We start from the raw sequence: 14,573 nt of genomic DNA on the forward strand, positions 1-14,573 counted from the left end.
AGTGCCTCCTGTAACAGCTGTATGACAGCTACACCTCCCTGGGCTACTTTCCCAAGGCCTCTTCCAAACACTTTCTTTATCCTCACCACAGAACCTTCCTCCTGGTGTCTGATAACGCTTGTACTCCTTAGTCCTCCAGCAGCACACCCTCTCAGTCTCAGCTCCTTGTGTCTCTTGCTCCCAGCTCCTCACATGCACTTCCTCTGCTCTGGCTCCTCTCTATCTGACTGGAGTGAGCTCCTTTTTAAACCCAGGTGCCCTGATTAGCCTGCCTTGATTGGTGTTCTAATCAGCCTGATTACTCCAGTGCAGCCCCTGCTCTAGTCAATCAGGGAACAGAAAACTACTCAGACAGTGACTAGTATATTTTCCCTCTACTAGACTCCTGTACCACACTGGCCTGGGTCTGTCACACCTGATATTCTATGATTCTACGATTCTAACTTCTGATAGTAGAAAATGGGCTGGAAATACCATATACTTAAAAAGCTATCTGTCTCCACCAGCTTTAAAAAAAACCTCACAGAAGTCCATGTTAGGAACGTGCCAATTGGCTTAGACAACTAAATAGTGTTCCCTCAGTATTCTCAGTATCCTTTGCACTTCTACTTCCCATTATTTATTGAAAGGTGTATGGCAACTATTGAGGTACGCTTATCTAGGTTTCTAGGAGAAAACCGGCACCTTTTTTTTTTTTTTTTAAAAGGGCAGCCACTTTACTTCCTCGTGAAAAGATTTTTACAAAGGTCTGATTTACATTTGTTTACACAATACTAATATCTCAGGACTAACCTTTCCTTTAGGGCATAAAAACAGGGGGAAATAAAACTTTCCACCAACACTGTGAATAAGTTGGTTTGCTATGACCTGGATCCTTCAAACACTTACAAATATACAACTTTATTCCACTGTAGTCAACAGGAATATTCACGTGAGTAACGTTAAGCATGCACCTGAGGAATTGAGGCCTCATATTCTGCCCCTAAGAATCTGATCCTGCTCCCATATAATTAAGAGCCAAAACTCCCATTGACTTCAGTATTGCCTGATTAAGCCGTAAGTGAGATGCAGGCAAGGAACTGAAGTACTAACGCAAAACCCACATCAATTAATCTACATCAATTCACCTCTACCAGCAGCAATCTCAAGACATTCCTGGGAACATAGGTAAAAATGGCAAAATCTGTTTAAAGCAAGGGAACACTGTGGAATATGGAGTAGACAGTGCTATTCCAATATACACCCACTCAGGAGCTGACCCTAATTTAGAATAAAATTAAAGATGCTCTGAAATGAACACTGAAATGCCAATTGCTCTGTTATGTTGCCTCATCTGTCTGTCTCCTTAAGGGAGCCATAACTGGCTAATAACAAACCTCAGATACCAACCTACAACAGATTAAAAAACAAAACAAAACAAAACATTCTTTTAAACATCCACAGCAAGAGAATCAGCATGTGGCTCCTATAGCACATTCCACAGAAATTGCATTTGTGGCTTTTGGGGTCAACACTGGGTCTAACGTGTAGATGAGAGTGGCTGAAGAGTCCCTTTTTGTTTTTGATGTTGTTTCCTGAAACCTTAGGGTTTCATGTTGAATAAAACTATCTACATACTGTAAAAAGGCTCTTAGCCAAAGCCCTCAGTGCCTTGTTTACAGTCTTCTTCTACTCTCACCTCTGTATTTTTCCCATCCCCTCACACAGAAAGCTCCTCTTACCTTAGTTTGCCAGTTCACTATTCTCCCTGCCTTCAAGTCCCTCCTAAAGGCCCATTTCTTCTGCGATGCCCACATGATATGAACCACACCAAATATTTTTTAAAAAAACTGATCTTGTGATTAAGACACTAGACAGGGATGCAAGAGCTCTGGGTTCAATTCCCAGCTCTGCCAGACTTCCTTGGCAAGTCACTCAGGGTACGTCTAACACAGCAGCTGGGAGGTGTAATCCCCAGCACGAGCAGATGTACACATGCTAGTTCTGCTTGAGCTAGCACCTAAAACAACAATGCGGTCGGGCCAGAGGCTGAGGCTAACCACCCCAAGTACTTACCCCTGAGGGTCGGGTGGTACTGTACTTGAGTGGTTACCCTGCAGTGCATTGGTTCAAGCAAAGCTAGCACGTGTACCTCTACCCATGCTGGGAATTACATCTTCCAGCTGTTGTGTAGACATACCCTCAAGTCTCTCTGTGTCTGGGTTCCCCATCTATGCAGTGGGATAACAGTACTACCTTTCTCCCATCCTTTGTTTGTCTTGTCTATTTAGACTGTACAGTTTTTGGGGCATGGACTGTATTTGCAGAGTGCTTAGCATAAGGGAACCCCAGTCATAGCTGGCTCCTCTGAATTTCCCTGTGTGTCCAATTTTCCCCAATTCTCTTCTACCGTAAGCTCTCCAAGGCATGGAGATTTTTCATTCTGCATTTAGCTCAGCACTTCGAACATTTTTGGCTCTGAGTCAATAACAAATAAAATAATATTCCCTAATTGGTAGAGCTAGTCAAAACAAAAAGGCTTGAATATTTGTCACTGAAATTTCAAAAATTCCACCACTGAACATTTCCACCATCACTTTTAACGGGATCACTAAGGTCTCTGGAGGGTGTACAGGAATTGCTGGAAAAAGGAGTTCACCTTTTGCTGAGCCCTCACAGAATGCCTTTTGCATGAATTGGCAAACTAATTTCAATGGTCTGTGAACTCAATATCAGAACTGAAGACGGGGAAGGTTCCCCTGCTTCTGAGGCAGCCTCTCTCACCCTCTATATTCCCTGCCAGGACTGGTATTTTAACCCTGGTTCACGACGACGCTTACGAAGAATATTTTTTGTGGACTTTGCATTACAATAAATTGCATCAAATGGGAGATGTCAAAAAATGTCTTGAGGGAAGAGACAACTGGATTCCCTTCTTGGGCTTTTTCCTCCCTCCCTGCTGTAAATTACTGAGTGGAAACTCTGCACAGTCTGGAATACTGCTTAATTGTGCTCTGAATATAAATGAATTCTTTCTAGTAGTGGTTTTTAAATGGGAGAGGAGAAAATACTACCTGTGAGCAAGTCTTGGGAGGCAAATGTTTGGCAGGTCATTCCAGCAGTTTTTCCCTCATAAAGGTTAACTATCATTGTATGCCCCTCTGAGATGGCAATTGAGATATGATTAAATTACACAGCAAGCAGTTATCTGACTTTCGGGAAAAAATGATTGAAGAAAATCTAAACAATTAATGAGGTATATTCCAGTCTCATGGCATATGGCTGTTACAGATTGCAATCACTGGGCACAGACATGAGAAATGCATCACTTACGATTTATCTACACTGCTATAAAAATGGAATGTCCTAGACCTTAATAGTGGGTAAAAACAGTAGGAAAGGGGGTCAGGGTAAGTTTGCTGCACCTCCAGTGCTCACTTTTCTATACAGCTTTTAGGGAAACAGATTCACTTTAAAGGTAAAAATCCTTTTAAACTTCAGAACACTACTATTCTCATTTTCTAATAATCCGCTAGCCTCACTGAAAATAAACATGTTCTCCTTTGCAGGATCTTCCTGTTAGTAACAGTTGCATATAAATAAAGTTTTCTAAACAGACATCTTATCTTTATATGGAAGGAAGTCCAATAATAAGGAATTGACGTTCTTCCCTAAAAAAAAATACATTTGTTAATTCTTTCCCATAAACTATAGAAATAAACTAACACCCTGAGATTTTTTATTCTATTTTCACAGCAAATTGGATAGTCTGCACGTAGATAAGGTTAGTACTGTTTGCGTTTCTGTATAAACAATGCTCTTGTTGCTACCTTACCATGCAACATCAAATAACTAATCTTTTTTCTCAGGTTTCAACTGCTTCATGGAATTGTTGGTTCATTTCTGCTGGATTCCTTACAGTTACGTTGGATCATCTACAGTACAGGTTGTGAACAGCTTGCCAAATAAGGCACTTCAGAAGCACATTATCCATGTTTGTTGTCTTGAACTGCACAACTGTTTTCATAGAGATGTCCTTTCCCCATCAAAAATAGGACAAAGGAGCCCTCAGATGAACTCAAACAATTGATCTGATAAACTACAGTACTTCAACTTTACTGACTTCGTTAAGTAGGCAAGACATTTCTAGTGTCCCAAATTAACACTATTATATAGAAAATATACGATCCCTATTCAATCACGTTTTCCTTCTACAAAATGTTGTTCTTTTACAGAAAAAAATTATAACAAACTTGATGTATGTTATGTCACTTTCAACAAACAACAGACATCTTTGTTCCCAGACAATCCAGAAAGCAGTACTTTTAGCAATGTGAAAACAATACTGAAATTGGGAATGTTAGTATGTAATAAGGTTTCTGTGCTCCAAAATTAAAAATGTAAATGCCATGTTAAATGAAGATAAGCTCAAAAGTGCAGCCTTTATATTGTGATTATACTTGTGTAAATGTCTTATAAAATGCCATAACATTTGTTCAGAAATCTCCATGTTTCATAAACACAGTGAATGTTTAATTTTAGGGGCATCAATGTATTTATTAACATGGAAGCCAAAAGGAATTAAAAATATACACAGTGCACCACACAGTGCACCAAACATTGCAACACAAGGTATGTTGCTGATGCAAAATGCATGGGAAGGGATGTTAGTAAAAAGCACTTATCCAAGTTCTAGATGAAATCTTAATGTTATGTCATACATATCACATTTATACCAGAAGAGCTACAATAATGGGAAATCTGGGACTCATAGGTATGAATCGTGGAATGTCTGGGGCGTGAGGGTGTGAGTGAAAGAAAGAGAATATGGAAGGGGAAGAGAATCAAAGGAAAGTGATGTCTGTGTGTGCATGGGCTAATCTACCCGAACTAACTTGAATCCATCTAGCCTGGGTAACAACAGCAGTGAAGACAGTGCAGTGAGAGCTTTGCAGCAGGATAGGGAGTCAAGTACGTACCCACAGTCAGGGCTGGGCTTGTACTACTTGCAGTGAAGCCCACTGCAATGATTTCACTGCTGTTGTTACTGGCGCTAGCTAGATTTAAGCTAGCTCAGGCAGGCTAGCCTGTGCACAGCTTCTGTTGTGTAGACATGACCTTGGTATATCAACACTGTCTATACAGCCTTCTATCTGATAAGGCATTTAAAGTACAACATTGTTATTTTCTGATCACCAGACCAGGAAGAAGTTACTTCAGTGGAAGGCAGAAAAAAGGAAGCCATTGTAAAAGACATTTAACAAGACACACAGTCACTGGGTAAACTCCTGCAATAACTACTCACATCAGCTCATTCTAATCATTAAAATTAAACTAAGAAATAAAACAACTAACAATAACATCTACTGTTCAGTCTCATTGTTTTTATGTTGCAAGATTTCCTCCTCCTTTAGGTATTTATTGTCTATTCAGGGGTCAGTTGTGGCTTTGCTGCAAGCCTCACAAATAGGGCAACAGGCACCTGTGCTGTCCTGGAAGTAAACTGGGAAACAGACTGTTATTCAGACAGACAATCTGCCTCCCATTTTGTTGGGGACATAACCAGGGCTGGCTCCAGGCACCAGCTCAGCAAGCAGGTGCTTGGGGCAGCCAAGGGGAAGGGGTGGCACCGGCACGTTGGGCTCTTTGGCGGTGGGTCCCTCTCGGAAGGAAGGACCTGCCGCCAAAGTGCTGCCGAAGAAGCAAGCAGCGCAATGGAGCTGCTGCCGATCACGATCGCGGCTTTCTCCCCTTCCCCCCCGCTGCTTGGGGGTGGCAAAAACCCTGGAACCTGCTCTGGACATAACCTGGAACAGCATATGTCTTCTAGCACACCAGTGCTGGCCTGTGCACTGGAGGCAGAACCAAGGCTCTGGATAACATCAGTTCTGGGTAATTGTATTATGGGAGAGCAGCCCTTTGCTTTTTAGGATTCAGCCCAACAAAAAATAACTTAATTGGAAGGGTGCTGACAGAGTTAGGAATGGATGTTTAGGAATGGGAGGCAGTTCTAGCAATTGAGGTGAGTGATACATTCAAAGCTCCAACAACATTCAACAAGAGTCCTCACTGAAGTTATTGAAGAGTTTCACTGGTTGCAGGATTGACTGGCTGACGAAAGCATCCAAACAGAGGGATTTATTTCTAACTCCATTATGGGTTGGTTCTAGTCAGTGCATTTAGCAACTCTGCATTTCCTTATGTCATTCTTACCTGCATTGTTGTCTTTGCCACTCCACTTGTCTCCATAATTTGCAAATGGGGTGTTGCCACTGGCGGAGGAGGTGCTCTGCGTTTTTTAATTTCTGGGTTGGCGGTCATTCCCGAAATGTTGCCAAGAGATAGTGATGGACCCAGTGTAATGGAACGTGAATTCACTGAAGGTGAATTTGGAGCTGTTGCAAAGCCCTGTAAGTAGATGTACAACTTGATCACAATCACTTTTTAAAGGCTATGGGAAGAAACACAAGAAAAACAATTACACCCATTTACCCTTAAACTCAGACAATGTTCTGAGTGATTGTGTATGATCCTCTGTCAAACTTGCCACATTACACACTGTTCAATATCTGGACATTTTTCCAAGATCAACTGACATGTAGTAACCCCGTTCAGAAGGGGGTGAAAGTTGCAACTGATGAAACGTATATTAATATTTAGAAAGAAACAGTCAACCCCCGTACAACTTGTTAGAACCCTTGCTGGGTACTAGTAAGCAAAAATGCACAAAATTAAAAAAAATTTTTTGACCATCTCTTTTCCACCATGAACTATGTGCAGCGTGTTAACATGTCAATCCCTTATGATCGCACTCAGAGTATCAAAATATCACTTAAAACTCCAGAACGAGGATTATAGTCAGCAACTCTACTCCTCAGCACAATGGAAATTTCTACTGTAAGTATAAGATCATTTGTGCAGAGACAGAGCTTTCTTGGGGGCCGATTTGAGGTGATGGAACAAACACCAACAGAAACTAAGGACCATCACAAACCTCACCACCCTCTGCTCCAAGTTCAAGGTGCACTTCTTCAACGTTTCTCTCTCAAACTCAAACACATACATAGCATCACGGACACATTATGTTTTCTGAAAAAGTAAACTACCAAAGCACTGAACTGAACACACAGTTTCCTCCCTGGGGTAGAGATAAGAGAAAAAATGAACAACACATGACAGATATTAGTCACATTCTTTAACACAGTACTGGAAGGCTGCTTAGATACTACATTGATGAGGGTGGTAAAGAACCTACATAGAATAAAATAGAATCCATTTCCTACTAGACATATGTCCACATCACAAACACTATCACAAGCTGACAATCTAAGCAACAAGGTCAAGCACGCAGAGATAATGAACTATCGTCTCACAAAGAGATGGCCCCCTCCAGCTCAGGACTGATGCACATTAGCAACCCGGGGAAGCTTGCAATGCTGCTGCCCATGCTGTATCTATTCTGTAGATAGAGAACTACTCTTCTAGGAGGGTCATTCTGGCACCTTTCACCAGCACTACACTTACACTATTTTTAATTGCTTGGCTTGACAGCACATCTTCTTCCACAACAGTTGGGATGTCACAGAGAAGAGAGCACAAAAAAGGAAGACGAAATATACACAGCAGGTTCTGAGCAGAAATCACATCAAACAAAATACTGGCATGTAGTGGCAGCTGATCCGGAAAAGGTTTCCTCTCAGTTTTTTGGTTCCCTAATTAGGCTATCCATACTTCCAGCCAAGAGTCTGTGTGTAAACATCACTGGTCAGATTCATCACTGGTGAAAATAAGTGAAACTTGGTTGCCATGGCATTATCCATCTGTGTGGAAAGCAGAATTTCTCTTCAAGATGTTGGATGATTTAATTGGGGATTGGTCCTGCTTTGAGAGGGAGCTGGACTAGATGATCTCCTTCCAACCCTGATATTCTATGATTCTATGACATGGAAACTGCAACAGCCCAATGCTAGTTTGTGTAGTTTTAAGGAGACCACCACTGAAATGAAGAGCTGGATTAGACAGGGAAAAAAAAAAACAATACAAGAAGAAACATGGTGCACATGTTTTTGACTGATCAATAAAGTTCCATGTTCTGCAGGCACCATAATAAACTATGAAAGAGAACTCAGATGCTACTTTTACAGGATTAACTGATTTGAGTCTGATCCTGCATCTACTATTCACATGGACCTAGCATGGACTTAAGTAGGAATTCTGGATGGACTGGGTGCAGGTCACTTTATTTCTATGTAGATTGCTTACTATACAGTCGACCTTCAGGCTGGACAAATATAGCTGGCACAGGAAGTCCCTGGTACTAGTATACCAATAAGTGTTCTTTCATGGACTATAACCTGCATTTACAGGGGGGTTAGATCATCATCTAGTATATCTTTTCCATCTCTGGTTTCTCTGAATGAGAAATAGGGTTTATGGTTTAGGGTTTAATAGGATTTTTCAACCTTTGTACCTATTCAACAAAAACACAGCCTATAGTATGGGCTTCTAATAAATACGGTTTTGCTGCATCTTCTAGGATTTATCTACACTGGCAATTCAATGACAAAACTTTTGTCTTTCCGAGGTGTTAACCCCGTCCTCGAAAAACAAAAAGTTTTACTGCGACAAGTGCCAATGTGAACAGCGCGTTGTTCACAGGAGCGCTCTCCTGCCAATAACGCAAACGCCGCTCGTTGTGGGTAGAAGTTCTTTGTCGGCAGGAGAGCCGATACTGATACAGCTCTGTTGCTAAAAGCGGTGTAGTGTAGACATAGCCTTAGAGGCGAACATACTTTATCCTTGGCTGTATCTGCTAGGCAGCAGCAGATAGCCTGATCTCATCTGTAATCTGCAGGGTCTCTGTGTCCTCAGATACTGTGCCTGTTGTGTCTGGATCTATATAATAGAGTATGTTTACTCCTAAGTATATGCTACCCTACAGACAGTAGAATATAAAGAAGCTTCCTTTTTTGCACTCTTAGAGGAAGACTGAAGAAAACCAGTTTTAGCACTAATTTATGTTTTCTAAGTTTTTGCTGAATGTTTCAAAAGGTTGGGGAATCTTGTTAATAGGTTCACAGAAGTTAGAGATTAAAATGACAATTCAGATCTTCAAGTCTATCTTCCCTGCAAGTGCAGAATATTATCAGCAACAGAGGACTTATCCAGTATTAAACTGGCATTGCATTTGATCCAAGGTCATACTCTCGGCAAAGGGCCACCAGAATCTTTTTGTTGAACAGAGCACTCTGGGAAGAAAATACATGAAAAAATATTTTTTTGGCTAGATTTTGTTTTAAACTAGTTAATATTTCTGAAGAGAAGTTGGGGGGGGGGAGGCGGAAACACCGCAGCATTAACATGTGCCAACACACAAATAAGCTAAAACAAAAAACTGTAAGAAAAAAATAAGTAAGGATCTACCCCAATTCATTTCTGTGTGTTTCCAAGAGCCAAGTCTAAGAATAAATCCAACTGATGCTTGAGTGGGATTTTCAAAAGCATTCACTGCTGCCCTAACTCTGCTCAGATTGAAGTCAAACTTCCATTGTCTTCAAGGGGAGTAGAGTCTGGTAAACACTGGGAACTTTTGAAAATCCCACCCTTTTCAAAAGAACTTTACACAAGTCTGGATAGAAAGATAATCTAGGGACTGATCTTGTACACCTCTACTCACTCAAGTACTCCTCACACAGGCAAGTCATCATCAGGGGCGGCTCCAGGCCCCAGCATGACAAGCGTGTGCTTGGGGCGGCATGCCGTGGGGGGCGCTGATCCTGCGGCTCCAGTGGACCTCCTGCAGGCGTGCCTGCGGAGGATCCGCTGGTCCCGCAGCTTCGGTGGAGCCGAGAGACCAGCGGACCCTCCGCAGGCACGCCTGCGGGAGGTCCACCGGAGCCGCGGGACCGGCAATTGGCAGAGCGCCCCCCGCAGCATGCTGCCGTGCTTGGGGCGGCGAAATGTCTAGAGCCACCCCTGGTCATCATTTTCATTTGTTTCTGTAGAACATATACCCTTGTATGAGGACTAATCACACGAGTAGGACTGTGTCAGGAGAAGATCCTTACTCTGGATCTGATCTATTTCCCACTAAAGTTATCAGGAGTCTTTCCATTGATTTCAATGGGAATAGGATCAGGCCCTGTGTTAGATTCCTTTAGAAACAATAGATTGGGGGCTTGATTTTCAGACAGTGTAGGTATGCAGTTACTGAGAATGTGTACACACACACACACTTGTAAAATTAACTATGTTCAAATACAATTATTTTATTTGCACACACATTTTGCCCAAATCATCTCTCACTTACTATTATTTTATGCTATTGTCACTATATTGACTCCATATAAATTATTCTTGATTTTCACCAGTGTAAGTGAAAGCAGAATCAATCTTCATAATTGCAACTGTCTGCCTAAGTTCTCAGAAAAAAACAGGCCCTTTATCCTCTATTTTTATTCCATTTAATAATATATTATTGATTTTGTGAATATGATGTGAAAAGACAATTAAATTTAGTTCCTACAACCTTTGCATTTCCTGGCATTATAAAAGCCAGTACAGCTTCAGATATCAATGAAGTACATTAATAAAGACATGTTAAAATATCTTCCAACTTTGAAAGTCGCAGACGGTGCAAGTGTGGGGCATTTATAGAGCTTTTGCTCCTAGTTCAAAACAACAGTATATATTAAAAGAAAAGAAATCTTAAATTTGTATTAGCCCACATTGTACTTTTTTCTGAATACAGCCAGGGAACTCTTTCTGTTGGCACAAGCAGATTTAAGAATGTACTTACATCCATTCCTATTCAGCAAAACACTTAAGCACATGCTAAAAGTTAAACCACTGTCAGCTGCAATGCTTATTATTATTTTAAGTGTGTGCTGCCATAGGAACTTGTGATAAACACACACACTCTTCTGTGGACATTTAATTCAGTTTATTAACAACCAGAGAAGGTTTAGGTCAGTGTCCGTCACAAAACTTTCCCTTAGTTTTTCTATCACTCTCTGATGTACCTCACAGGTTTCTGCAGTCCTAGGCAGGTGATTTTTTGGCTCACCAACCAAACTCTCTAATTGTGGTCCACCTCCTCCATTTTTTGGAAGAAATGTCTGACCTTTGAAGGGTAGGGTTTAATCTTAGGGTCCATCCCTCTCCTCAGCATATCTTATGGGCTAGCTAGCTCAAGCAGCTCCCTTCTCAGCCTGTGGGCTTCTGTGAATCCCATTCTTTGGCTGCTGACTCTCTCCATGCATCATACAGGGAGCCTAGGTACTTACTTCAGCACAGTTTATTGCATTCGGCAGCAGGGCACCTAAATGTTACGCGTTGCAATGCTGAGTTTTAGTTCCCTTTGTGAATCTAGCCCTGTGTGCCTAACTTTGGTTGACATCAGTGGGGGTTAGGTGCTTAGAAGCTTCTGAATATCTCACTAGGGGTCTAAACACTTTTATAAATCTGGCCCTAAGACACTTTTGAAAATAGGAATTGGGTTCCTAAGTCATTTAGGTGCTTTAAAAAATATTACCCTAATATATTCATAAGATTTAAATCATATTAGTTATAGATATAGTTAGGCTATAAAGCTGAAAGTCAATGAGGTTCTTTTCCCCAAACAGCTTCCTTCACCACCGTCCTTTATTAGTTTCCTTGGCTTTCTCATGACACAAAGTGGTATTTAAAGGTCAGCAGGAGACTGAATGCTGCTTGCCTGCAATAGCAATTTGGCTTCCTGTTCTCTGTCCACACTGGTCAATAATTTTTTTTCAAAAGGTCAAGTTGTTTTTTTTTTTTCCCCTTGTGGGGGTGTTACAGCCAGGCCTTTCTTCTGCAGCTTTGTGCCAAACCTCACGGATTCCAGCTATCTGTTTTGTTATGCAATTTCCTTCTGATAGTTTGTATATCAAAAACCAATCAATTGAGTTGTTTTAAGGAGTTGGAACTACTAGATGTAACAGGAACAGCTTTAAAAAAGAAAAAACCAAAAAAAACCCCAAGCCAAGATACAAAAAAAATTAAAAACAAAAAAAAATATCTCTGTATGGGAGATGCACTTTTGTGTGATCGTACTGACAATGAGTGTGAACTGAAAGATCTGGAAGGGACAGACAAATCCATCAGCCCAGTGACAACGGGAGTATTTATCGTAGTGGGAAATGTAAACCCTATTAACACAAACTCACACTGATTGGCTGAATGCCACTACAGCTGATTACTAGTAACCGTTTAGAATGCCAGGCAGGTTAAGTCAGAGACTATGGTAAAATTTAAAGTTGGATGATGCTCTCCTGGAAATGATAATAAAACTCCACATATTAGCATTAAATGTGACAACAAAGAAATTGAATCAATTAAAACATATGCTTCATAACCAAAGCATAGTAGTGTGGTCTCCAGATCACCTGGACGGACACATATACAAAAACATTCTCACTGAGACCACTGATTTTTTTTAAAATGGGTCATCTTAAATATAGTTTGCTTTTTCTAATCCCTGAAATTCCCTGATGACTTTTAACTGCAATGCACACATCCTACTTGCAATCAGAGGCTTAAGAGAACAACTGCATTTCTTTTTCTTTTTTCTTGATTTTCATATTCTCTCATTCCATTCAACTTTGGAAAGAAAGAGTCTACCCACCTAGTACAAAATTAACAGTACAAAGGCAACTATATCGCTTCCATAATAGTGCCAGCTATGGGTTGTAACGCTGTTCATTTTACACAAACAATATCTTATTGAATACACTTTGACATCCATGTTTTCAAGGTTTTATTTCAAGGTTTTGAATTAATCCTTTGGAGACTATAAGCCAAATTCCCAGCCTCCTCTGTTGTCATTTAGGTGCTAAGCTGGCAATACAATAGCTATGTTCTAAGAATTTATTTGGTGAATACCAGAACTTGTACAACTAGAATTAGAAATGCTAGAACCGGATGCAGAGAACACACAGGGATAAGGAGGGCAGGCTCTCTTGCTAAGCTCTGCTAATTCTCCTTCACACTGACCTAGTACATTCCTCCTCTTTTAGTTCTGGTTTGCAGAGGAGCAGGAATCAGGCATCCTAAATTTTGGTGGTTTTCTGTAATGTGCACAAAGAGCCCTATGGACCAGGCTGACATCACATTTAACTGGTGACCTGTTTGAACAGTATTTCCCAGTGTAAGAGAATGGATGGACTCCTCTGCTGACCTATCATATCAGCAGGTATTAAAAGCACCAAAGAATCCTGTGGCACCTTATAGACTAACAGAGGTTTTGGAGCATGAGCTTTCGTAGGTGAATACGGTATTAAGACAATCTATCAAGCTGCTGAAGTCCTACAGGCTCTATGCGGCAGGTGCCACTCACTAACCCCTTCTGCATATATGAAAGGTAGGAACACCCCTCATGAGGAGGGGATTCTAGAACACAGGAGGTCCTGGAAGCAAAACCTGGGGACAGTCAATCTCAGAGAGACAGTTTAGGTTGAGGTTTGTATAGTACTATTGTCTTTGAGTCCCCAGGAAGGGAGTAAGTAGGATGACCAGACAGCAAGTGTGAAAAATCAGGAAGGGGGTGGGGGGGTAATAGGAGCCTATATAAGAAAAAGGCCCTATAAAATTGGGACATCTGGTCACCCTAGGAGTAAGTCTGGATTTAAACACAGGGTCTGTGTGATCTGTTAAGAGTGGGACCCTAGCCTATTCCCGAAAAATACAAAATGATGTAAATTTTTACATTTAAAAATTGTGTGTGTGTGTGTCTGTGAGAGAGAGTGGAGTGAGTGAGAAGCATTCATAAGTCAATCCTTTTAGTTGAAAATCTATTTGGTATTTTAATATATTTCTATATTCCACCCCTACTCCCATTTGGGTCCAGGACCGTACAGAAAAGACACCCCTCCCCTCCTTCCCAGTACACTCTGGGGGCAGTAGAATCCAGGTCCTGCCTCCCCTTCTCCTGCCATAGTACCTTGAATAAGAACTACAGAGCAGCGAGCCAGACTCCGACCCCACAGGAGCAAAAGCAGCCAAAGCAGGGACCTCTGGACATTCCAGTCAAAACTGTAGAAAGTTCTCTGGTTTTCTCTGTCCTGGGCTGACTGGCTGTTTGCCCCAAACCTCCTCCATCACAGTCTCTGTACCTCATATTCTTTGCACAGCTGTCCCTCCACCCTGTCCTCCTTAGCCCCCTTCCCTTTTCTTGCCATTTAGCACATCCTCTCTTAAGTAAACCCACCCACATAAACAAAAACAAATAAAAACAACCCAACGAACCAAAATCGTGACACGAGCATTCTGTTTGATGTCATGACGCTGTTTGCTCTGCTTGTGTATTATAATCCTTACCTCACCCTGTATCTGTGTTGTTTATTTAGACTATAATGTGTCACTGTTCATTTGTACTGCCCCACTGGTCTGTATCCATTTGCCTTATGCTTAGACTGTAATATTTTTGGGGCAGTCACTGTCTTTTTGTTCTGTGTTTGTACAATGCTTAGCACAATGAGATCCTGGTCCATGACTGGAGCTCCTAGGCATGACCATAATACAATATCGAACACCACAAATGAGTCTACAGATTATTCATGAAGTATCTAAAGGTT

The 14,573-nt window shown here is 41.2% G+C and overlaps 1 protein-coding gene across 4 annotated transcripts in view; it reads right to left on the reverse strand.

Moving 5' to 3' along the window:
* Nucleotides 1–14,573, reverse strand: part of COBL (cordon-bleu WH2 repeat protein) — a 241,224-nt gene that overhangs the window by 103,629 nt on the left and 123,022 nt on the right. For all 4 annotated transcript variants that reach the window (XM_050937664.1, XM_050937665.1, XM_050937663.1 and 1 more), the window contains one exon: nucleotides 6,193–6,387. In XM_050937664.1, coding sequence (XP_050793621.1) covers nucleotides 6,193–6,387 — 195 coding nt within the window. The remainder of the gene's footprint in view (nucleotides 1–6,192; nucleotides 6,388–14,573) is intronic.

This window comes from Gopherus flavomarginatus, chromosome 2 (assembly GCF_025201925.1).
Source record: "Gopherus flavomarginatus isolate rGopFla2 chromosome 2, rGopFla2.mat.asm, whole genome shotgun sequence".
Classification (NCBI taxonomy): Eukaryota; Metazoa; Chordata; order Testudines; family Testudinidae; genus Gopherus; species Gopherus flavomarginatus.